Source organism: Harpia harpyja, chromosome 10, assembly GCF_026419915.1.
Source record: "Harpia harpyja isolate bHarHar1 chromosome 10, bHarHar1 primary haplotype, whole genome shotgun sequence".
Classification (NCBI taxonomy): domain Eukaryota; kingdom Metazoa; phylum Chordata; class Aves; order Accipitriformes; family Accipitridae; genus Harpia; species Harpia harpyja.
In genome coordinates, this window is record NC_068949.1 from 15,069,572 (window position 1) to 15,092,606 (window position 23,035).

Consider the following 23,035-nt stretch of genomic DNA (forward strand, 5'->3'; position numbering starts at 1 on the left):
ATTTTCTTTCTGGATTATATTAGCAGAAGCTATTCGTAGGAAAAAACAGCTTCTCCAACATTTGCAAAGCTAGACTCAAGTCCTCCCCTCTCCCCATCACAATGAAATACATCTTGCCAAAGTCTTAAAAGTGTAACAACTTCAGTGAATGGATAAAAACTTCTCATGCTTCATGCTCCAAAATAGAGGACCAAAAAGTTCCCTAGAACAGTGGCAGTGTTTTGAAATACTTATTCCAACATGCATGATTCTTAGACATTAGACTTTTTCAAAATGAAAAAGCTAAAAGAAACCTTTCAAAGTGATTCCTTTTCTTCTTCACCAACACCCCTCAACCTTGATCAAAGTCATTATGCGGGACCCAACCAACCACCAAGCAAGTCTAATTTTTCAAAGGCACTCAAACACCGGAACTTGCTCAGCAAATTCTGCATGACCAGTTTTACTCATATGTATGTGTACGTACACATACACACAGGTACCACCTATGCAGAAGGTGGACATAGCTGAAAACTGGAAGCAAAAGCAGCAATACATCAATATGCAGAGGCACACCCAAATCCAGTCATCTGACTGGCAGTCCACGAGTTCCCACAGCCTCTCCCTTGAACCGTGCATCCTTGGATAAGATGGAACGTGAGAAAGGTCCAAACTGTTTACAAACGCGTTCAAAAGCTCAAAGAAGGAAAAAGGTATTTCACATCTGTAAGAGCTACTTAAATTTCTGCACTCAGCTCCATAATTCTGGGTTGATGTGGAGCTTCTGTGGGAAGATAGCTGCCTTCCAGGCATATGTACTGTACACTCAACACACCAAAAAGGTAAGAATCTTCTGTTCAAAAAGAAAAAAACTCTACCTCTGGCAAGAGACCAAGGGGTATAAAGCATACTTCAAGACAGCTATGAAACACCAGACAGGACCACAGCAGAAATAAGCAAATTTAACTTTTAGATTTCCAGATCAGTAGTACTGTTCAACAAATTCCCAGGCATACTGCAAAAAGAACAAAATATAAAGGTTAACTAAATTTAAATGTTAAGTACGTATTCCAGAAGAGTTCTGCTTACCTGCATTAGTACTGAGCTGGCTATCCTGGGAACAGTTTTCATTGCCGTCAGAGGTTGACTGTAGCGAAGAAGATGGTGCAGTTCTACTTCGTTTTTTGTTAGCTTTCCTTTCTGCTACCTGCCACTCTTCATCTTCATCCTCGCTTTCACTCAAGTCATCAAACCCAAAGTACTTGATTTTGTAATTGGAACTCCCAGAACTTCTAGAGGCGCCTTCATCTCCCCCTCCCTCATCTTGATCATCAAACCCAAAAAACTCTAATTTGACATCCCTTTTGGATTTGGTATTGCTTGGTCGAAACCTGGTTGTAGTTTTTGTAGTAGCAATGTCTGCTTTTTTTCTTAAGCGTCCAGCTTCTCCCAAGTCAGTAGGGGCTGCTGTAGTAAATTCATCGATTCGTTCCATGGTATCCTGTATAGTAACATTACAAACTGACAAGCAAGATGGATGTAGAACAGTGTAGTCTCTAGTCCGTCCAACCGTCCCTCTAAAACTGGTCCCACTACTTAAAGAAACTTTTCTTGCTGGGTTCAGACCATCATTATTTGACTCACTGTTTGCTTTGGATAAAGACTGACTAGTGCCATCCATTAGCTTGTCAAAATTTGTTGCCCCCTGTGGTTTTGCTTTGTTGGATCGACAATATGTCCTACAGTTGCTTGGCCTAGGAATAGTTTGCACAAGTTCTTCACTAATGGCTTCCTTTGGATTTTCACTATCTTCTTTATCACACTCCTCATCCTTGCTCTTCATCTCCGAGAGATGTTCATTGTCAAAATCTAATACATACTCTCCAGTTCTGGTGTCTTCAGTTTCATCCTCCCATTCATACAAGTGAGTTCTTAATGGCCCCTTCGTCTGAGATGTTTCTGATGGAGAGTCTGCTGTTTTTCCAATGTGGGAGTCCCAAGAATCAGGCAAGTCCTTGGCTTCAATGTTGTATCCAGAAGCGTCTGTAGTTTCAGTATTGGTTTTGTTACCGTCTTCAGCATTCTCATAGATGAAATGACTGTTCTTCTCATTATCTTCATTCAAATTCTGTATTTTGTCTACAAGAAAAAGTAAATTTGTTACTAAAAGCATTATTAAAAAAAAATAATTGCCCTTGTGGGCAACTTTGAAAAGTCACAATATAACAGCAAATATTCAGTTTTCAATGACAAAAAACATTAGAGGCCCTTATCCTCCTGGTTTCTACTTTTTAAGCCTTTCAGTTTAAAATTTTTGCTATAATAAATTCTTTTCACCATTTCTAGCAAAAATATACACTAACTTGAAATAAGCATCCCTTTGAAAACATGCACATCATGAAAAGAACAGTAGTAAACCCTAAATACAACCACTTCTTTACCTATACAACCTACACAAAAAAGGAGAAGTCTGCAGCAAAATTTTTGGTGAAGTCAATCACACTTCAGTGTTTTACATACAAATGAATTACAGTGAAAAATTAGATAAAGAACGATTATAAAGCATTTTCTAATTATATAAGAAAAAATTTCCTTCCTGTACATAGGTTATAAGAGTGTTGTATTTTATTCTTATGGAAACATACCCACCCAAAAATCCTTGTTTACATAAAGCTATTGCAACTACACTAGTGTTTCAAATGAAAGTTTTGCGATATAGATGCAGGGCCTCAGATGCCCTACTTTAAGTACTTTTTGCTTTTGCATAGAACTGGAAAAGAACAGGTAATATCATTAGAAACACAAAACATCTATGAATCAACGAATTAGCTAAGCTTGCATATATTCATTTTTAATACTAAAAGATACATTATAGTAGCCTACTGTAGTCAGGAAAGGGGATGCATGGGCAGGTTACAGCTGCTCGTTCAGATATTCTTGGTCTAAGAACTAGATAGTAGCGAGGCATCATCACAGTAGAAATAAAGATCAGCATGGGCCACAGAACCTACCAATGAAGTTAAGTAAATTTGCTGAAAATTATCCTATAATTCACCGCTTAACACAGTAACTGTACAGCTACTAAAACCAGTGAAAGTAATCCACTAACACACCTGTACTAAAAATGCTACAATCCCTACTACAAACTGTATCATAAGTTTTGATCGATGTACCCTGAACAGAACGGCACACAACTTCCGCAACTGTTATTTTATTTTGCTGCTTCAAATTAAAATATTTGAATTTCCAGAAGAAATACAGAAAATGCAATTCTCATCACAATTTTAAATTAAATCACTTCTGAAATGCAGGTTTTTACAATGAACTTCTTCAGATCTGAAGAAGAGCTGCTGCCAAAAGTTAGTCTTGCACTTCTCCAAACCATAGCCACACTTGTAGTTTATGCTGTCAAAGAGAACAAATTTCACTGTAAGAAATCAGGTTTTGTAAGATTTCTATCCAGCCAACCAGCATCCACACAGTAGTAATGCCAGGAAAGACAGTATTAAGTCTTCCACCTGTTGTCCTCTAAACTGGTAGGGAAACCGTTCCCTTTGGTTTCCCTGAATACCAACAAAAGCTCAGTGGATTTGGTACCAGTACTGCATGGCTGCACCACACACACACACACGCACGCACAGACGCACACACGCATGCACAAGCATGTTATTTCCTGGGAACAAGATGAGCAGAAATTTCCTTGAAATTTCTGAGACAGTATAACCAAACATGGGAACCAAGGTGTCTACCATTACTATCAACACTCACTGTACTGGCTGCCTGGGCCAGGAGAAGCAAGATAAGAAGTCCGACTGGAATGCAAAAGACCCTGACGCATAGAAGAGTAGCACATGATGAGATAATCTGGAGAAACAGAAGCAACCAGGAGAGGGACAAGTAGAAAAAAAAAAAAATGCTAGAAGAAAACATGCTTAGAAGACACAGCAATAAAAGAGGCTCCACTGGCAGAATGCAATGCCTATGGTTCAAATTTGTTAGGTAGCAAATGCTTCCTAAACTCATCAGTAAAATGAAGGCTTTAGCATCCTTTAGCACTAGTCCTGTTTGCATTAAAATTCATCAGCTACCATTTACCCAGGTGGCACAGAACTTTCATAGCACTGATGAAAAGGTGTCAACCTTCCTGATGACGAAAGTGAGCATCAGTACTGTTCCAGGGACTTTTGTTCATTTGTTTTCAAACTAAAATGGCATCGTCTAAACGCCATCCTTGCACATATGGTTTATAAAAGAACTTTAAGGGGCAAGCAGAAAATTCTAGTAAAAAAAATTACTACCAAGACAAGTTTTGCAGGAAAATTGGTTTAATCCTCGTTGAAATTCCTCAGGGAGACAGGACAAGTAATATCTCACAAACTGGGGTCCAGCTGAGGTCTGTCACAGAAGTTTACATACTCAGCTAGATATAAAAAAAGCTCTTCATGGAATATATGAAATGCAAAACTAAATTCCGCAAAGAACATCAGTCCTAGCCATCTCAGTGATGGACTCTTGCTTAATCCTTTTCAGTATCGGTATGTTATGCAAGAAATCTTGTTACTCCCATTTCAATCTCATGCTTGTGATAATCTAAGAGGCCCAACCAAAATTAATCTTTCTGTAATCAAAGAGTGAGTTTGACAGCATACAATATGTTTCTTTTTCCCTCCATATGTTTAATATTATTGTGTAACTGAAGACTACCATAACACTTAGGCATGAAAACCAGCAAATTAAACTCAAAAAATTTTCAGACTTTCTCGGTAAAATACACTAATTTGCAGCCTCACTACTACTGTTCCATATCTGAGTGCATATTTACTTGAATTAATAAAGTCTGAGCAACATTTAAAATAAGTACATTTAAAATATGCCCGCCTTGGCTTACTAAACAATACTGAATTGTTAGGAAGAAGTTTCAGTATGCGTATCTGGAAAGGGAATGGTTTTCCTATCCTAAGGAAGTCTGGGATTTTAAAGAGCCACATTTCATACCAGGACCAAATCAAATCTCATCTTCCCAGGGAAGGAATAGAATACATGTGTGCGTATGCACATTACAACCCAAGAGTCAATTCAGGAATCTGTTTTGAGATGAAAAAAGCTGAAATTTAATTTTACATTGTCTTAGCTTGAATTATTATCATCTCAGCTACAGTCTGTACTCTCAAGCAGAAAAGATGATCAACACATCAAGCCTGGAAAACAGACTGAAGAGGCCAAAGATATATAAAAATATATACAGCTCATACACATCAGTAGCATTGACAAAAAATTAATGGAAAAAATTACCAAGGAATCTGTCTGCAAAGAAACGTTAATCAACTATTCTGGAAAAGTTTGGTGGGGTTTTTTGGGAGTTTGTTTGTTTGGGGGGTTTTTTGTTTGTTTTTGGTTTTTGGGGTTTTGGTTGTGCTTTTATTTTTCCCCACGCTCCGCTACTAGCGCATCACAAAAATCATGACTACCCTCCAATACATACCTTCACATATGTTCTCTTTTAAAACTCCAGATTTTTAATACGCAAAAAGCAAAGATATTCAGAGAGTGCATATTTAAGTCTTTAACTTAGATCACTTCACCTAAAACATACTCCCTGAATTCTTCTGTTCATTCATCAGTTCTGAAGCAGTATTTAGTTGTTGAAACCACTTTACTTTCTCAGTCCCTTGCCAGGAAGTTATTCTGTCAATAACCAAGAGCTAAAGCCATCATCTACTAGGTCTTTGTAAGAAAGATGATCCTTATGACACTTGTATCAACGACAGTGCTGTTTTCATTTTAAAAAGTTTTTCTAGCATGCATTAGATATTTCACTAAGTAATAATAAATCCAAACAGATAATATTTTCATTATGAGTGAATTTTAGTTAATTTTGATGATGTAGCTACAGACACTGAAGAACTATTCTACAAGTTGTTCTAGAGTATTTTAGAATGCACTAAAATTAGTCTAACATTTGTAGGACTCTGAGCAAGCAACACAGTCCCACCTTGTCAACTGTGACCTACTCAGGGAACAAAACTTTCTACTCTCTTATTGCAGCAGCCTTATTTGGACAGACTGAAGCATCAGCTGACAGATGCATCATGACAAGAACAATCCTTCTTCACATCTATTTTCTCAATTTCAATTTTTCTGGACTTGCTGCACTGAGGTTGGTATTTTTTCTTCCCAGAGTGGCTCCTATTCTCATCTCCAGTTTCACACTTACCCAGCCTGCCTGCTCTTCTCCTCATGCTCATTCCCAACAGTCCCGAGTACAAAACTGAGGAAACTGAGCTAATTACTAATTCCTCAATGCCAGTCTCTACTGTCCCTAAGAGAACAACCAAAACCACACCGGTACTTCAAGGCATTAGTACACCTGCATATTAGTAAAATTTGATCAGACTGGGTTAAGGCAATAGCACCATATATCTAGTCCTTCCAGCCTTGAATTCCTTGTTTCTCTTCATCTGTAAATGTGAGTAAAATCACTTTCTCCAGTCGGCTCAGCTGACTAATAAATAACAAATCCATTCTACCCCACTCAAACAGCTTTACTGATGCTTGGTTTACTACACTTCCAAAAAATGATCTTAAATGCCAAACACTCATCACTAACAGCTCTTTCTGTACCACAGTAGGACTTCTGTTGCCTTTGTATAAGCTATGCATAATTTTCAGTATGTGCATAAGCAACTCAAGATTCTGAGTTGTCTCTGCAAAGACTCTACAAGTATCAACAAAATGTTACATCTCATTTTTCACTCTCAGCTAATAATTTATTACAGCATACAAAGTCACTCTTAAACAGCAAGTAAGTGGTAGTTAACCTCCCCCTTCATTTTACATCTCAGACACCAAAATTTTAAAACCACCCAGTACTTCAGAAGTCTTGGTAACTGCAGCAGGGAGGTTTTTCCATCTCCAATAACAAGCAAGTCTGATGGGAAATGTAACCAGTAAACCATTTACTGTAAACCAGGTAGAAAGTTTGGCTTTAAAACTGGATCATCGTAATGCATTAGTGGAAAACTGAGCAGTGACATTTAGAAGAACACTTCCTCGAAGGATACTTTGTCAAGTCACTGTTTTCATCTCATCAGTGGGTCAATAACTGTCAGACTAAAGTTTCTATACCAGAAATTACTGCAAATCGCTTGCTAATTGCCCAAAGGTGTACAACACCAGCAATTCTGATAAACTTGATTTTAAAAATTACTATATTTATCTGTACTATTATAGCAGAAGCTAGCATGACTGTAGGAAACATACAATTTTATTTACAGATACAGAAAGCACAGAGAAAATGAGAAAAAGAACTAATTTTGAATTATTAGATATTCTGCAGTTCAAAAGAGCCATGTAATTTCTCCTCCCAATTTTAACTGCAATTAGGGTCTTTGGGGGGGTCAAATACCAGAATAAGTCTCCCAAGCAATTTCAGATCAGCAATAACATATAACTATAGAATCCACCAGAGAGTCTTTTTTTCCCCCCCCCCCCCAGGTACTAACACAATATTCCTAAGAACCATAACAATCTTCTGTAGTAATCATGACTTGTTTTCTGTTTAAATCTCTAGAACTTAATTACCAGAGTATGAGAGAACTAATCTAAATGACTGGCAGGTCGAAATTAAACATTAACTGATGAACACCCACACATTTATACATACCTCTTGCTTCATGTTATGCTCTAGTTTATTTCACTAGCAAGATAGGGATGCCTTAAGTATTGTTGATGAATTAAAAGAAAAACAAACAGTGAAACTTCTACTCTTTCCCACCAAACACATTGAGATGTTTTCACACACACAGAGATGCACACGACCAAACTTTGCAAAGCTATATTTAAGTGATTATGATTATTATTGTCCCAAGTAACCTTTTCAAGATGACCATTAGAGCAAAATTCAAGTTTGTACACTGCAAGATACTCAGTTTATATAAAGATAATAGTTTACACTCCTCTAGATATAGGAAAACATTCAAACAGTGGGAATGTAACAGAGTTCTCAAAATCCCACTCCTTCAGTAATAAACCTTTGCTTCTTCAGTAATAAACCTTTAAACATTAAAAAAATGCACATCTGGACTTGCTATATCATCTTACTGTATCATTTAGACTAGATGGGTATAAAGAGAATACTCTGTTCATATCTTTTTTAAAAAAATACGTATTTAATATAAGCACTCACTTATTAGATGGAACCAATGCTATTCTATATATCCAACAAAACATAAAATGCCTTGTGGCTACCACGAGTAGCCATAGTGGGACTACCTCTTGCCTTTTCATTTTTAAGATCATGTACAAAAGGAAGAATGCAATTCTAGACATAATTTTTTTTTTTTTTTTAAAAGAAATTGATTTTTTTTTAGAGATAAGACAACTACATCCTTCAGCTGGTCATCTCTGATAATTTTGACATTAAGATGTCTCAGATTTCAACTTTATTTTTTCATTAAGTACCCATAACACATCTCACCCTTATTTTTAAAACGTTTTTCTTAAGAAACTAATGTCTACCTGAAAACGCACCCCCAAATAGCCCTCAGAAGCATTACTATTTCTTCATTGTACTATATGAGAAAAGGAAGGAGTATCTCCCCACCCAAAAACCATTTAGTTCAATCACAGTAACAATAAAAGACACCATAAAATTACAGACTTGTTGAGATGGTTAAAGGTCTAAAAAAAATTGCAAGGCTTTCAGAAACTGCCAGAGTGAAAAAAACCACCTTCTTTAATTGTATGCCATCCATAAAATAAATGTTTTAAATTGAATGTTATGAAGAAAACCATGTAAGTTACTAATTGAAGATAGAAAGACAACTTCCAATATGCTTCTTACCTTCAATCTTTAGCTATATATTGTCTTAAAGAACAAAAAAAGTGAAGGCCAATAGTTTTTTCCAGAGCAAAAGCCATGCTAGACCAGTTGAGCCGGACCTCTGGGACTAATTCAAGCTGCCTTCTAGTGCAGACAGTGAACGTAAAAAGGGGACTCTGAGGAAACTCTCTACTCACCTGGCTCAAAAAACTTGATTTCTGGATTGATGATGAAATAAGAAAAAGAAATTGCTAGAAGAACCAATAAAGAGACCATATGGCAATTTATCTCCACAATTGGCTAACTGATTCCAGTCACTTTATATTGTATACAAAATGGCAAAGAAACACGGAGACAAATGCATACAGGTTTTAAAAATGCAAAAACATGAGTAATTCTAAACCTGACCTTTGCCTGTCCCCCACTGCCTGGAGTGGTGTGGAACACATTCATTACTTCTTTCTCACCTCTGGTAATGACAAGTACACATAAGGGGAAGTTACTGGTACAAGCAACAGAGAGCTGTGACAGCCACTGACCAACATTATCTGTAAATACAAGGCAGCTTTCTGTGGAACAAGTAACCATGATCCCAGGACCTAGAAATAAGCATCAAGAGACCAAAAGGAACAGGCAAAAACCAGCTGTATTGCCTGTAGCTACAACAGGCCAGGAGTCCAGAGTGGCCAAGAAAAGATGCCTAGTATAAGAAACAGTTCAATGTGTAATTAACGCAAAGTTTTCCTACTGACAATTTTGAAAGGAGATACAGGTAGAGAATACTAGAAACTATCTGAAAGTACGTGGGGAGAAGGGAGGAGAAAGTAAATGTCAGGGTGGCAGGTGGGGAGGGCAGGAGCTTAAGAGGTTGCACAAGTGGTCCCCGGAGCCTGAAGTGTTCTTCCAGGATTTGTTACACATCTTGCCAGAGTTGCTCCATTTTCTCAAAGTAGAGCTACTTATCTGTTTGCCTGGACAGCTTCACAGATTCCCCAGAGAATTTTTTTAGACAGCTCAAACTGGTATTTTCTAATATCATCACTGATGACGTACTAGAATATTTACAGTAATGAAACTATATTGATATGACTGACTGATCACCTAGCATTACATTTTTAGCATTTGGGTACACATTACAAGAACCATCCTCACTCCTGCTCAAGGCTCACCATAATGGCATTTACCGTTGCATTAACTCAAACTTGGTCAAAAACTGCTCCAGGCAGGGCCTAAAAGCAGTGAGCAGGTCAATGCAGAAAGGGGAAGCCACAGAAACAATTCTTATCATTTCTCACAGGAGATTAAAAGTTTGACAGAGCCTTCTTACTTCAAGAGGAAACACTGAAGTTTGGAGAAAAGATAACCCTCTCTCCATCAACTGCCAAAGCTGCAAGAGTTAACAGTTTCATACCCCGATCCTTAAGGTACAGCATATACCAAGATGGAATCCGAAACAAAGTGAAGGGGAAAAAAATCCTTTAGGAAGCCGAATGCTCTTCTTGGCAAAAAAAACCAACCCCAAACCACAATCCAAACCAACCATCAAGAAACATATCCTCCAGCCTAGTCCCCATTTCAATTTCATTTCCATCTAACTTACAAGACTAAGTCACTTGGCTCTAAGTCTGAAAACATCATCTTCAGCTCCATAAAAATCAAATCATCATTAACAGTCTAACACTAATTACCTAAAGTCAAACACTATGCTTTTGTTAACAATAGTGCTGCAGAACCTTACTTGCTATTTTTAAGTTACTTGTAGCATAGAGCAGTCTCTTAGGCTGTGAGAACAATGTCTCAACGTAAATTTCTGTCCTGAACAGATTTGGGGCTCACAGAACAAAGCAAGCTCTTTGCCCCACAACTCAACCCCCCCCCCCCCCCCCCCCCCGCAGCCTCCTCAATGCCAACCTGTTTGACTGGGCAGGAGACAGCACACACTGCAGATCATGCACAGCAACATGTGCTGCCTAGCCAGCTTGCTGCTGCCTTTTCAAATGGATTAGGGACCCAGTTATAACCGCATTTTCCTTACCAGCATGCAGACAAGAGAGATAAGGGAACAGGTGAATCAATTCAACTCAGTTTTTCACTCCACCATTTTTCATGACACTTGAAATAGCACTATCTTTGAAATCTCTCCTTACCACTCAAGGTTTGTTAACCAGTTTTGATCAAGTAAAATGTTATTAGGAAATTGAAGAAAACAAAAGGACAGTCAATATTAGCCTTGGTATGCTAAGAAAACATGCTAAGATGTCAAAATATTATCACATACAGAAAATAAATGCTTATTTCTTCTATTTACTCATGGAAGAGTTGCCAGTATTAAATGTTAGCCCTACTAACTTGAACTCCAGGTTAGTTTTCTCTCATTTCTAGCAATTTTTGATGAATGCTAACCAAAGCATCCTCCAAGCTACAAACAAAAGACATATTGCTTTCTACAGCTTTTGTAGCATGAGACCTTATGTTCCTTCATTGCTGTGTAACTAGCTGTAGAAGCCTCCATTTTAACACCAAAAGGAAAATGATTGATTTACTATACACAGGAAACAAATCTACAAACTTAAGCTAGGTTTCTTTCAGTATTAGCCACAAAAATTCACAGAATTCATTGTGAATATATAGATAATATTAAAGTTAGTCAGAAGCAATGAAATCTTTAAAAGGGCAGGCAGGTGGCATGATACCAATTTTATATTCCTCTTTATTTCTCTTCAAATAGACACCTAACTAGGAAGACAGATGTAAAAGCAAGAAAACGAAACATCAAGGAAAAGAAGGCAGTAAGATTAAACAGACAACAAAAAAAAAAAGTGTATCCAGGGCCTTCAGATCCTTCCAGCTACAGAGGGCACATACATTAACAGGCTACAGCTCATGAACAGACCACTGACACAGGATGTAGAAAACAGTTTGTTAAGCTCATTATGAGCTACAGCTCTGCCTGATGTTCCTGAACACTCAGCAACATTTCTTATGGCTCCATTACACCCTCACCAATGTTCCCAAGCATAAAGCTACATCACGTTACTTTACAACTTGAAGCTGACCAAGCTAACAGAAAACATGAATCTTTACCAGGTGCTTGTATCACATTCCTCATTTCTGGGAAGAAAGACCAAATGAGACATACACACAGTGTCTTCTCTGGTTTGGACAGAAAACCAGCAACTGCAGAGAAGCCACGCTTTTCTCCAAATAAGAAAATGCATTTCATTACAGTTTCTCTCTTATACTCTACATTGGAAATGAAATGTTTTGGTTGGTGAGGAAAAAAGGTTACAGACTGAACTCCTTCGATCCATTTTCTGCCTATGATTGAACAGCTGGGAAACACAGAAAAAAGCTTATGGATATAAAATACACAATTCTAAGAAATGGGAAAATTTACTTAGATCTGTCATTATCCACTGATGGCCATAAGATCTCAAAAAGCAGTGCCTGTTAGCAGGCATAAACATAAGATAAGAAGCGCAAGAGCCTCAGAAGATTAGACTTGCGAGACCAGTTTCATGGGTGACAATCACTAAAATAGCTAAAATTATAGAACTACCACATCCATAGCTATGATTACAAATTCTTAAGTAATTATGGTTCTTTACGCTCTTTGAATCAAAATGACTTCCCAACAAGTTTGCATGCGGGTTGGATAGACACTATTTGCCTCTTTGCAGATGTTTTAAGTGGCATCTTCTTTTGCAGAAGAATTCCACAGAAAACCCTGAAGTGATGAGATTTAATTTACTGCCATCACATCCTTGAGAATAGTTTGCTTTTCTTATTTCCTTTCCAGCGCTCTGAATATCAAAATTCTAAGGCAATTTATATGAAAAGTTTGAATTTATTACTCATTAAGACTACGTCCAAAATTTCTCAATCACATTACATTTCTTCATTTCAGTTAGAGTAGCCGTTCTTCTAAACATATAGTTTGTGAGACAGAAGACACCTTTTCTTCTCTCAAATCACCTAGGTGCAGCCTTTCGGTTTGGTAACACAGTGTTCAGCATCTTTAATAAGATGTTCTGCTGCTGCTAGCGCAACCCCCTGCCATGCTGTGACTATACCCTGTGAAAGGCTGAACCCTAACCACCACATTATTGCCTCTCACCTTGGACCCCTGTAGTAGTAATTCCCTGTAGACGTTTTTCCACTGGGAAAACATGCTACCAGCAGGCATTCTGAAAGGTTGTCTTACACTGGTGCAAAAGCGATACCTCCTGTCAGCCACTGTACCGCTTTTTTTTTTTTTTTTTAAAATCCTCATATTTCAATGGAAATGGAAGCCTTTCACAGGGGTGCAGGCTGACATGACCACCTTCCCTCTTGCACAGAAAATATTCACAGAGCTAATCACTTGTCTTTATCTTAGGCACAATTTTCAACGGTATGGGAAGATGTTTGGGTTTTGAAGTAATAATCTAGCTGCTTTTCCCTTCTTCTACTTTTTCAGCTAGCAATCATTGTTCTGCCTGATCACTGATCTTTCATTGTATCTTAAGTCACTGCATATCTCAACACCACCTTCATACCAATCTATACACATTTACCTGGCCAAACCACACATAGTGCCATGTTCAGCACAACTGCCTTCCCAGCAAAAATTCAGGGAAAAACACCAAATCTCAAAGTTACTGATTTACTCCTTCATTACTAAAGGCATTTCCTCCCCCCAATTAAAATATAGCTAAAAACTAACCTAGGTTGTCTGTCATCGGCTATATCCAGCCTCTCGATTTCTACCAAATTAAAGCCCTATAACTTCCCTTGCACTTCAACCCTTTTTGTCGTCCCAGGTAAGTATGTTTGTCCAAGTTGCATCTATAGTTTTACAGCTTGTCTTTCACAGCTGGAATAACTATCATTCCTCCTTCACTTTTCTTTCTAATCTTGCTCAAGACTCTTCTACAACATTCTGAAACCTAATTTAAAGTCTGTTTTTCTTCTGGTGAGTATACACTTACAAAACAAATGTGACTTTTTTTAACATTGCCTCACATCGGCATCTATCCACATTCATAACAATATAAATTATAATGTAACTCTACAGACACTGATGTTATGTAAAAACCCAATGTAACATATCATGCAGCATGCTATCAATGCCCACACCCAACTTGTGTGCAAAGTCCACAACTCTCTCAAATGAAGGACAAATTGCAGTTTTAGTAAAAAATACTAAAACCCCTTCCTGCAGAAAGAAAACTATTTTTTGTTTTCCAGCAAAGAATTAAACTTTGAAGAACTCTACAACACCACAAGCAAGACTACTTGGTTGGAAATCTAAAAATAAAATGGTCCTGAAGAGACAAGAAATTGTGCAACATCAAATCCAACGGTCAGAAGAGGGACTACACTTGTTGTAATATAAAAGTTGTCAGAGCCTGAACTAGCTGTGTCATATGTTCACCTCTGATGGTAAGTCCAGTGAAACAGACACATTCTTCCTCACTGGTAGCTCAGAAGGGCATCTTCTGCTCAGAGCAGCAGGACAAAGCTGATCCAGGAAGCTAACTACTTCCTCCTTGCAGGGAAAACAAGACCAAGTGTCATGGGCAACACAAGGGGCTGGCAAATGCCAAAAAAGCTTGTTTTCACCGACTTTCGTAGTGCAAGCCCTTATGAAAAAAGTACTGGAGCATATTATAACACAGCAGCACTAACAACTGTCAAAACAAATGTATCCTTAGGCTAAGTCAGTCTGAATTGAGACACTACTCATAAATATGTTGAAACCCTTTACTGAATACAGTAGCAGTTTCTTAAAAGAAAATATGAGCTAAGTTTGAACTTGAAAAACATTTTCCATACAGTTAATAACATCTCAACAGTTTGAACCTGAAATGGCTTCCTTACCAACTTTCTGCTTTCCTGCATGCTTTGGCCCACTTAAGAGGTATGCACATTAAGAGTTGTTTGTTTGTTTTTTTTTTTCTTAGAATCATAGAATCATTTAGTTTGGAAAAGACCTTTAAGACCATCAAGTCCAAATGTTAACCTACCACTGCCAGGTCCACCACTAAACCATGTCCCTAAGCACCACACATACACATCTTTCAAATACCTCCACAGATAGTGACTCCACCACTTCCCTGAGCAGCCTGTTCCAAGGCTTGACAACCCTTTTGGTGAAGAAATTTTTCCTAATACCCAATCTAAACTTCCCCTGGTGCAACCTGAGGCCATTTCCCCTTGTCCTATCACTTGTTACCTGGGAGAAGCACTGACTAACTGTTTTGAATGCAAAGTTATTTCAACTTTTTAAACATGAAAGAAGTTAAGAAGCAGTCAAAAGTTTAACATTTTAAAAACTAACTGTTCACTGTACAAGTCCATAAAGAAAGAATTATTTTAGAACTATAGATTCCAAAAAAGGTATTGAGAATCTCACTGTTGTTTGGGAAAGGGGAGTTATAGATTGAGGGAAAAACTGTTTGTGTGCTCTGTACATAGACTTATATAGTATGCATTTCCCTGTCATTAGGAAAAATGTTGCAGAAATCAGAAGATTCCTTCCTAAATACTGGGGTCTTTTTGCTGTATTGTGATTTTAGCAAACCAGTATAAATACTGAAATTTAAACAGAATTTCAGTCATTTCATGTTTTTGAAAAACATCTAAGAAAAAAAACCACAAAACCAAATCTTCAAAGAAGTATCAGAGTAATACCAAAGCAAAAAAACAATTCACAACAATTATCACGCTAGTTTGAGCCTGGGCTACTGACACAGCAAGAAAATTCTGTGTCATGTAAGGGCAGAAGAGGTATCTTAAAGAGGGGGAAACATAACAAAAACAACTGAAGAAGAGAGGACTTGTGGAAAAACCCCAGCTACCTATATACCCAGCATAACTACTCCCATCTAAACAAACCTCATAATACTGAAATTCTACTGGCATACATATTTTCTGGCAGACCTTTCCCCTTCTCTGCTATCAGTTTCTTAACACTTTGAGCCAGCCAGAGCACAGCTGCAGTTCTTTTTAATCATGGGTGCTGTCAGCTGTGTCCTAAGACAGCCAAGTGCTCAGACCTCATTCAGTTTCCCCCAATTTTTTGCTCCAGTTTTAGACAGAAAATGGCTAAACTGAAATTCTTCCTCAAGAGGTGAATAAATTGCACTCAACAACTCTGCAGAGGAAGAAAGGTAAGATTACTTAGACCTAACTATTATCTTAAATGTCCATATCACAGTTAAACACAATACAGAAGCTCTAAAACAATTTGAAAGGAATACCCTGGCAAATCTCCTTGTCAAATGTAATTATGTAACAAACTTGCATTTGAGAAGCTGAAACTTAACTCTAAAGATAGGGCTCCCCCACCCACATAATCAGGATGCAGAGGCTTTGCAGACAGATTCACTAAGGTGCTATCAGGATAGTCTGTCCAGAACAGACCTGATGACTTGGAACTATCTTCTTTTCAGGGCAACCATTTTCTGCAAATTACTCTATTCACTCAGTATGCTTTTCAAGCAACTAAACCCAACTAGTTTCTGCATATTGGGTCATGAAGCAGTTAAGCACAGCTGTATCCCTTCACTCCTGCCTTGCATAAGCACAAGTTATTAAGAAGTATTGCATTTGCCATTTTGATTTGCAACTGATATGTGCATGAGCCCCAAGTGAAAAACGAAGGCATTAAGAACTACCTAGAAACACAAAAGAACTGAATAGGAAAAACCAGGCAAATTTTTCCTTACAGCACCAAGAGCAAAACTACTTCCAGAACAAAGACTTGTTTGAATACCAGTACATAGTAACAAATGACAAGATGCAGAATAGCTATTTCCAGAATTACTCTGAACATTAGGAGGAAAAAAAAAAAAAAAATCAAGTATCACAAATACTTTACATGCAATAATTTGTCCTTTTAATCTTATAAAGCCTCAAAGGGCACTGCCAGGACAATAACCACAAGATCTGTACTTAGCATCACAACACAGCAGAAAGGAATACTACTCCTACACTGCTCTGTATTCTGAAAAGACATTTTAAGCCATTCTATTTTCTATTTCTCCACAGCAAGCAAAATATATTTTCAAGAAATAAACTCATAGGCATTAAAACAAATCAGTCTTAATCCATGCCGAATTAAAATATTTCTCAGGTATTTAAGGATGCTTTTAACCAACATTTTAACTTTGGATTAACATAAATAAGTAATATTATTTCATAGTCCACTGCATTGGGTTTGCGCGGCAAGGTTTTGGTAGTCTTGGGGCTACAGGGGTGGCTTCTGTGAGAAGCTGCTAGAAGCTTCCCCCATGTCTGACAGAGCCAATGCCAGCCGGCTCCAGACAGACCTGCTGCTGGCCAAGGCCAAGCCCATCAGCAACTGTGGTAGCGCCTCTGGGATAACACATTTAAGAAGGGGAAAAAAGTTGCTGTGGGACAGAAACTGCAGCTGGAGAGAGGAGTGAGAAGATGTGAGAGAAACAACCCTGCAGACCCCCAGGTCAGTGAAGGAGGGGGAGGAGATGCTCCGGGTGCCGGAGCAGAGATTCCCCTGCAGCCCCTGGGGAAGACCATGGTGAGGCAGGCTGTCCCCCTGCAGCCCAGGGAGGTCCACAGTGGAGCAGATATCCACCTGCAGCCCGGGGAGGACCCCACGCCGGAGCAGGTGGATGCCCGAAGGAGGCTGTGACCCCATGGGAAGCCTGTGCTGAAGCAGGCTCCTGGCAGGACCTGCGGCCCTGTGGAGAGAGGAGCCTGCGCTGGAGCAGGTTTGCTGGCAGGACTTGTGACCCCGCGGGGGACCCACGCTGGAGCAGTTCATGAAGAACTGCAGCCTGTTGGAAGGACCCACACTGGAGAAGTTCTTGGAGGACTGTCTCCCATGGGAGGGACCCCACGCTGGAGCAGGGGAAGAGTGTGAGGAGTCCTGCCCCTGAGGAGGAAGGAGCGGCAGAGACAACATGTGATGAACTGACCCCAACCCCCATTCCCCATCCCCCTGTGCCGCTGGCGGGGGAAGAGGTAGAGAATTCAGGAGTGAAGCTGTGCCCGGGAAGAAGGGAGAGGTGGGGGGAAGGTGTTTTAAGATTTATTTCTCATTACCCTACTCTGGTTTCACTGGCAATAAATTAAGTTAATTTTCCCTAAGTCGAGTCTGTTTTGCCTGTGATGGTAATTGGTTGAGTGATCTCTCCCTGTCCTTATCTCAACCGACAAGCTTTTTGTTATATTTTCTCTCCCCTGTCTAGCTGAGGAGGGGAGTGATAGAACGGCTTTGGTGGGCACCTGGCATCCAGCCAGGGTTAACCCACCACATCCACGAACAGGAGCATGATGTGTGCAAAGATGAGAGACATCATCCAACCACTTGAGACATCTCTCAACCAAAGTGCCTTCTCTGACAAACACCATCAGCATCTTGGACTAGACCCTCCAAAGGCTTGAGTTACAGAGCTCTGCACTGTGGCACACAAGTGAAAGACAGCAGGTGATCACAACATCCAGAGTCAAAACGCAAACTCACACACAAGAATGCCAGAAGTAGTATTTCCCTAAACTGAAATAGCCAGAGTAGGGAAAATAGTTACCCAATTTGAAACATATTCATACACTAATATAATTATGAAATGCCATACAATCTTTTAAAATTCATCAAGCTTTAACTTAAATTTTCATCTGAAAAATCGTACAATGTTAATTTTGCCACAGAAGCTAACATAAATATTCTAAGAACAAAGTTATTAGAAATTTTTTTAAAATTGGTACCTCACAGTTTGCTCTGCAAGGCTGTTAAGTGTTTCTATATTAAAGCTCGTGTACAGGTGCATTTAGTGTAAAATACTGTTTGTGTTTATGCCTTACAGAATAAGCTTAACAGTTTAAAAAACAAATAAACAAAACCCTACCAAGATGATTCAGAAATCCAAGTAAATATTGCTTGGTGGTTTTTCACCTTATCCTACTGTAAGACTCTCATAAAAGCAGCTCACTGTCTAACTACTAAGTTGTTGCATTCTTCCTTGATATGAATTACCAGTATAATATTTTTCCAATTACATGACTTACTTTCTAGCTACCAAGTCCTCCTACCTTAACAAAAGTGACCTAACAGTAACTATTAATACTGAATAATCTTTTGTTATTTCTAATTTACCTGAACTCCTACTATCTGTAAATTACCTGTTACATACAGGATTACTCATGAACATTCTTCTGACAGTATTAATTCTTGATCAAGCAACATTAGGGTAAGATTATGAGAAGCCTGCCACATTAAGAGCTTCTCAAAGCCTTTAAAATGAGATTGCTAGAAGCACTAGCCGAAGGCTATTAAAAAGAAAAAAGAAAAAAAAGAAAAAAAAAAAAAGAGACCAGTAAATCATACCATTTTAAATAAAAGATGCAGATCCTCAATTGTGTTACACAGTTGCACAACTATTAAAACAACCCCCCAGATGGACTGCTTTTTAATACCAAACATTAGTTAAAATCAACTGATATTGCATCACCTTCATTTTAATGTCCAAAGTAATGGACATTGAGGCAGGGATAATACATTTGGAGCACAGTCAGCTGGCTAAACTGTAGTTCTCAGCTTGCCCATAGCCACATTAAGTCACAGTTTTCACCTTATTCTAATTCTTAACCTTATTTCACCTAGGTTAAAATTTAAGGTACAATGATGGCACATGCTATCAGGAAGTCTTGACACCTTAATTCATGCACTGTCTAGTCAGTATCAGGACAAGGACTAGCAAATTGCACTTAAAACAAGTTAACAAGCACTTTCACGAACATCAGTACCAATATAGCCTAGTTTCCTATACCTAGAGATACACTGTTGTATGTGGGTTAAGGTTGAGCTCACATTGCAGTGTCTCTCACGCTGGGAATATTAATATTGTTCTATCTGCTTGCCTTCCCCCCCCCCCCCCCCCCCCCCCCCCCGCTTTCTTTCCTCTTCAGAAATAGTAGAGCTTGCTGTCTTAAGGATCTATAAGCCCTTTGAACAGATCTGGTTGAAGCTGGTGGAGTTCAAGAGTCAGCAGGAAGGGGAAAATTATTACGGGGAGGGCAAGGACACGTAAGCTGTAGAAGTACATACACTATACCTGAGGAGACCACACAACAAGAAACCACCTTTTTATTGTTACTCAGTTTTTCTCCCCTAAGTTCCCTCTTCCCCCGTACCCCCACTCCCCAAATCAATAGAATTAACTCTCTCCAGTTCTTAAAGATAGCCTTATACTATCAAACTTTATTTAACAGTCAATATAACAAAGAAGCCTTTGAAGTACCTACATTTATACTGGCTGACTATGCAACTATCTCTAATTGCTCAGTGTTCTGAGTGACATACTCAGAGAATTTTTATTTATTTTGGATCAGTCTACACACAAGCATAATAGCTACTTAAACCATCCAAGTTTCACTTACACTAACTGTCCAAAATAAACACAATCACCAAAACTATAGTCTTGGTTTCCTTACTCTTATTTAAAGACCCTCCTAGGATGTTTTGCAAAGATTCATTCTCAGTTGAATTTAATCTCTGAAGAAAGCTATGAAACGGGTTTTTATCTTCATTTGACAAGGTGTAAACAGAATGTCATAGATTCTGAAAGAACAGTATCATCAGATCAAGATCCACCTTGTCCTTCACTACTTCTGGCTGAATTGCAGTCAGTAACAAATACTTTGGGAAAGCATGCAAGAACAGAATTCCTTCAGTAAACTGTTGTTTAAGTAACTTCCCCCTCTGCATTCAGACGACCACCACACTCAACAGCCACTGATGGACTTATCCAAAGATTCATCAGCTTCCTTCCTTTCAGAGCTGTATATATTTATGGTATATATACTATTGTCTAACAAGGAGTTCTAGAATTTAAATAAGCATCAAATTAAAAAGTTTTTCTGCGCTAAATATTGTATTTTATTATTTTCCACAATACTGGAACCAGGAAGCACCAATGAAGCTACTGAAGTCTGTTCCTCTTGGCCTTTCATGCACTATGAATTTTCAGAGCTCTATCACATTTTCTCCCCACAGCTCTCGTGTTTTCTTTTCCAACCTGAAAAATACTGTTCTAACAAAGCTTTTCTACGTGGAAACCATTTCACTGTAAAACCTGCTCTGCTACAATCTCTCATTAACAACCAAGGAAACTCATTACTATTTCCTCTCCTTGCAAATATTAGGGGATGAATCTATTCACTCTCTTGTGAAAACTGTATTCAAACTTAGCAAAACATAATTGTATTTCCAGACTGAAGGTGGATCATACTTACAGATAAACTGCAGAAAACCACACAAAAACAAGAAATATACCAGCAACAAAAATAAGAGTAAGATCAAGACAACTACACGTCCCACCAACGTGTCTGTCAAACTACAGTTCAAATCAACATTTCTTGTTTTTTCTTGTATTATATCACTAATAAAGTTATCTTGCAAATAACTGAACTATGCATATCTTCCACTATTCAGTATCATCTTGTCCACTGTATTACAACTGAACAAGTCCACTCAAATTTCTGATCCTAGAGTTAACTATATCTGGGAATTCAAATTTACATAAGTTCTTCTCATTAAAGTTGATTATGATAACCCAGAGCAAGTCGGTAGGTGTCATCTTCATCAAGGTTCATCTAACATGATCTTCTGCCCAATTTTAGAAGCTGTGGTTTAATCAGCCCATTATATGAAAACTTCCAATGAGATATAACAACATCTGATCTTGTCTAAGAACGACTTGAACAAAATTACAGCGATGTTCAGCTCCATGGGGTTTGTGAATTCCCTCTCAAAAGCATTAAGATATCTTACAAACACTTCAGAGCCTGAAAACAGCCTCTAAAAGAAAGTTGACATTCTGTTTCATAGGTCTGAAGCTTTTTCTGTACGCATTGATAAAGATGTGCTAATTAAAAAAAAATAACCTACCTTTGTGCAACTGAAGTTCAGAAAACTACTTTTTCCATCCAAGGAATTAAATAAGGCAGGTTGTAAGCCGTACCTGTAACTGCATGGTAGTAACCATGTACCCACACTAAATTAAAGCCAGCAACTTCAGAATAAAGCATTCTATTATTACTGACTCACCACTCTCCAAAATATATGTTAAAAAAAAAAAAACAAAACACAAACACACTGAGCTTTAGAAAAGGAAGATTATTATTCCATTCTATTCAAGGTAGACTAACAGACTACCTTGAAGCTAAAGCACTGTATCTCAATTTGCAGACATAAGGATGAGAGTACCAAGGATCTGAGACAAATATGTAAAATGCAGAATGCTTCCTGGTGTTTTCAGTTAAATAGAGTACCCTTTACAATTTCTTACAATTAAGAATTAATTACTCCATAGTTTTATTAGAACATTTAACTGACCCCTGAAAACACAAAGTCTAAATGTAGATTAGTAAAAATCAGAGGATAACAGAACTATCTGGACAGCTGAGTAAACGTACCTGCAGTTACAAGTTTAGCACTGCTGCCTTTGCATTCTCCATCTTCCACGTTTTTGCTTGTGCTCTTTTCTTTTGAGAGAGGAACAGTATTGTCAAAAGATATGCACTTGCTGGATGCAACGTTTTCTCCACTGTCTGGCTGATTAATTCTGCTGTTAGCTTCAAGTAGAGGACTGAAGTCCTCAGACTGAGCAGCTTCACCGGGTTCCAGCTGAGAGGAGCTTTTAGCCTGTGACAAATTCTTTGAAGACACAGGAAGAGATTCTTCATCACTGTCAAATCCAAATGGATCCTCTGTTACCTCATCTTCAACTTTGGGTTTTTTAGGAACTTCGGAAATATCTGGTTTGACACTGGGCCTCTTCTGTCCTAATTTGGCCATGAAGGTGGTTTCTCCCCATTTCGTACTAAGGGTGGTCCGTTTGTTGGAAAATACTTCGTCAAACTTGGAACTGCCGTTTCCCCCCTTTCCGGCTGTAGGTCTTTCCAAATCGGGATGTCATTTTGGCTCCTGTTTCATATTCTCTGTTGGAAAAGAGAGAGAAACAAATTCACCAACTTTTTAGTACAAATGATTGCACTTCCACTCTTCATTGGGCCTAAAAGCACCAGGCACGTAAATTTCACAGGAGCAACAGATACATCACCTGCTTCTTTCTACAGACCAACTCATTTACATGTGAATATCATTAAGTCAAAAGTTTCTGCAATAAGTACTCTATAAACTTAACTCGAAATTCAGTTATTTGCACATTTATAAAACAATGGCACAATGGTTCCTTAAGAAAAATCTGC

General features: G+C 38.4%; 1 protein-coding gene across 1 annotated transcript in view; it reads right to left on the bottom strand.

The window, feature by feature from the left end:
* The window catches only part of WAPL (WAPL cohesin release factor), a 71,376-nt gene extending 48,615 nt beyond the window's left edge, over nt 1–22,761 (bottom strand). The window contains 3 exon segments of the mRNA XM_052798814.1: nt 1,069–2,118; nt 22,241–22,709; nt 22,711–22,761. Coding sequence (XP_052654774.1) covers nt 1,069–2,118; nt 22,241–22,709; nt 22,711–22,743 — 1,552 coding nt within the window. The 5' untranslated portion in view covers nt 22,744–22,761.
* Between the last annotated feature and the right edge of the window lie 274 nt (nt 22,762–23,035).